Source organism: Terrapene carolina, unplaced genomic scaffold (genome assembly GCF_002925995.2).
Source record: "Terrapene carolina triunguis isolate 2854851 unplaced genomic scaffold, T_m_triunguis-2.0 Scaffold28900, whole genome shotgun sequence".
Taxonomy (NCBI): Eukaryota; Metazoa; Chordata; order Testudines; family Emydidae; genus Terrapene; species Terrapene triunguis.
This window is the reverse complement of record NW_020693251.1, coordinates 1-3131: the sequence shown is the minus strand read 5'-3', so window position 1 is coordinate 3131 and position 3131 is coordinate 1. Positions and strand designations below refer to the sequence as shown.

Below are 3131 nucleotides of genomic sequence, written 5' to 3'. Positions count from 1 at the left end.
TGGAGTCAGGTCACCCCAGTCGGTGAAAGGTGCCAAGCCACCAGCCCTCCATGAACGAGGGAGCCCCTCCCCCCTCTGCCAATGTACTCCCCAGGGGAACCCCCTAATCCAGGGCAACCCCTCCTCCCCCCCCGCAAATGTACCCCCCAGGGGAATCTCCCCCATAGCCCCCTTCTCTGAACTCCTCCGAGCTCCCCCCTGCCCCATAGACACCCCCTCGGGGGGTAGAGGGGTCAGCCCAGCGGCCCATCTCGCCCTCAGCAAACTCACTGCACAAGTGGGGGGACCCACCTTGGGGGGCTCGGGGCAGCCGGGGTCTGAGGTGCTGGGGAGAAACAGGGGAGGCCGGTGGGGGGCTGACACAGCGCTGGGGGGGAGAAGTCAAAGGTCAGACATTCGCCATGGTGCCTCCCCACTCCCTGCCCGAGCCCCCTCCCTGTGGGTCAAGCTGCCCCCCCTCCCTGGTGCCCTCCTGAGCTCCCCACACACCTTGGCACCCCCCGCCGAGCCTCCCCAGCTTCCCAGTGCCCCCCCCAAGTCCCCTCCCCATCACATGACGTCCCCCGCTCTCCCCGGCAGTGCACTCCCCCCCGACCCCTCCCGGCTCTCCGTGACCCCCTGCCGAGCCCCCCCTCACAGCACGGTGCCACCCCAGCTCCTTTGCCGCCCCCTGTGGCTAATACCTGCTAGGCCGGGGGCCCGGGGGGGCAGGGGGCGGCACCGTCAGGGCCTTCAGCTCCTTGTAGCTTTGAACCATCTGCCAACGACAAGGTGGGGGGGGCTAGTGCCCCTCGTGGACAACACGCTCGGCCCCCCCACAGAGACCCTAACGTGACCCAGTCCCGCAGGGCGACATCCAGCCACAAGGGGGCACCAGGAGGGGCAGTGAAGGGGGCGGCTGGAAGGGCCAGCAGGGGCAGGTGTGGGGAAGCTGTGGGGGGGGGCAGTGGGGGTCCATGGGGGGCAGGGCTAGCATGAGGCAGCTGGGGGGGCTGCCAAGGGTGGGCCATGGGGCGTAGGGCCAGTAGGGGTCATGGGGGACGGGGCCAGCACGGGGCCGCTGTGGGGATTGTGGTGTTGGGGCCAGCAGGGGGTGGCTGCGGGGGCCACGGGGGGGGGTCTCACCTTGCCGTGGGTCTGGGCCAGGGCTGACAGCTCCTTGAGCAAGGCGACTTTCTGGTCCTCCAGGCTGGCCACTGCCGGGGGTGTGGGGAGAGAAGCGAGTGACCCCCCCATCCCGAGTCTGCAGGGAGCCAGACCCCATTGCTGCCCCTCCCCCAGCCGGCCCCCATGCTACCACCAACCCTCTCAAAGTAAGGGGGTGGGGCCTCACACCGGGACGGGGCCTCACCCTGCGCCCCTTGGCTCTGAACCCCCGCACCCCCCGACACAACCAGCACCCACCCACCACCCCGGTCTGGGGGAGCCGGAAAAACCCGTCGGGGAGATGCCTGGGCCAGGCCAGGGCTATGCCAGGGGCACGGGCAGGGCCCAAGCTGCTGCTGTTTGATCTCATCTGGTCTCAGTTACTGAGGCTGCTTTGTTATTGTAGGGTCTCCGGGTCGATGCTTAGGGCCCTACCAAGTTCACACCCATGAAAAACCCGTCACGGATCTTGAAATCTGCTCTCCGCACTGTGAAATCTGGTCTTTTGTGTGCTTTTACCCTGTACTATACAGATTTCAGGGGGAGACCAGCGTTTCTCAGATTGGGGGCCCTGACCCAAAAGGGAGTTGCGGGGGAGGTCACAAGGTTATTGTAGGGGGTTGCGGTATTGCCACCCTCACTTCTGCGCTGCCTTCAGAGCTGGGCGGCCGGGGGCAGCGGCTAGTGGCCGGGGAGCCGTGGTTGTTGGCCGGGCACCCAGCTCTGAAGGCTGCGCTCCGCCAGCAGCAGAGCAGAAGTCAGGGTGTCAGTACCGCGACCCCCCTACAATCACCTTGCAACTCCCCCCACTACCCCCTACCATTACACCAGGGTGACATTTCAGATTTAAACAGCTGAACTCATGAAATTTACGATTTTTAAAATCCTATGACCGTGAAATTGACCAAAATGGACCATGAATTTGGTAGGGCCCTAACTATGCTGGGACACCAGAGGGGGGAGCCTTGTTTCTCCTCCCCCCAGACTCCCCCCACTGTTTACCCCTTGGATGCCCCCCAGCCCTGGCACTGTCCCCCCTGCCTCCCTCACCACCCTCTCTTCCTTCCCTGACCCCAGCCCACCCCCCAGCACCTCCCGCCCGCTCTCTGGCGCTCACATTGGTCCGCGTAGCTCCGGGCCTTCTCCTCCAGCCGCCGGCTCTGCCCGTCCAGCCGGCTCAGCGCCGCCTTGTGCCCCTTGCGCTCCTGCTCCACCGCGTCCTCCAGCTCCATGTAGCGCTGCGGAGAACAGGCCACTAGCAGCGAACCCAGGAGTCCGGGCACCAGGCCCCCATCCCAGGCACAGGGGGCTGCGGGTCCGGATCAGGGGGCACCGTGCTGGGGGGCTGCGGGTTAAGATTGAGGGGCACCATGCGGGGGACAGGGTGGGGGGCTGCGAGTTGGGATCGGGGGCACCACACGGTGGACTGTGGGTCAGGATTGGGGGCACCGGGTAGGGGACGGGGTGGGGGGCTGCGGGTCGGGATCGAGGGGTGCCGCGCAGGGGGGCTGCGGATCGGGATTGAGGGGCACCGGGCAGGGGACTGGGTGGGAGGCTGCGGGTCGGGATCGAGGGGCGCCGCGCAGGGGATGATCTGGGGCGCTGCGGGTCCGGATCAGAGGGGACCTCACCTCCTCAGCTCTCTTGCGCCCGGCCCGCTCCCGCTCGTACTGGCCCAGGAGCCCGAGCCGGTCGTCCCGCAGCAGCTCCAGCGCCTCATCCCGCTCCCGGATATGTCCCCCGGCTCGCTCCAGAGCCTCCAGCACTGAGACCAGCTGGGGCAGCAGCCCGGCCACTGCCCCCCGCCCGTAGGCCCCCACTAGCCGCTCCAGCTCTCCATAGAGCCCTGCAGCCAGCCCCGAAACCAGCTCCTCGCAGAGCGCAGGGGAGGCCGACTCCCCTTCCTCCCCGAAAATCTCCTCCATGCCCTGCTCCCCTCCCCTGGAGCCCCCTTACCCTGTCGTCCAAAGGCAACCCGCCCTCTT

At 67.3% G+C, this 3131-nt stretch overlaps 1 protein-coding gene across 1 annotated transcript; it reads right to left on the bottom strand.

Annotated features, from left to right (window-relative positions):
* Positions 1-291: 291 nt before the first annotated feature.
* On the bottom strand, positions 292-3071 carry LOC112118215 (C-Jun-amino-terminal kinase-interacting protein 4-like; the record flags this gene model as incomplete). The annotated part of the gene is made up of 5 exons (XM_024216442.2): positions 2778-3071; positions 2264-2384; positions 1126-1196; positions 684-757; positions 292-367 (listed from the first exon to the last, which is right to left on the bottom strand). Coding segments are annotated over exons 1-5 (636 nt in total), but the record flags the coding sequence as incomplete, so codon positions are not given.
* Between the last annotated feature and the right edge of the window lie 60 nt (positions 3072-3131).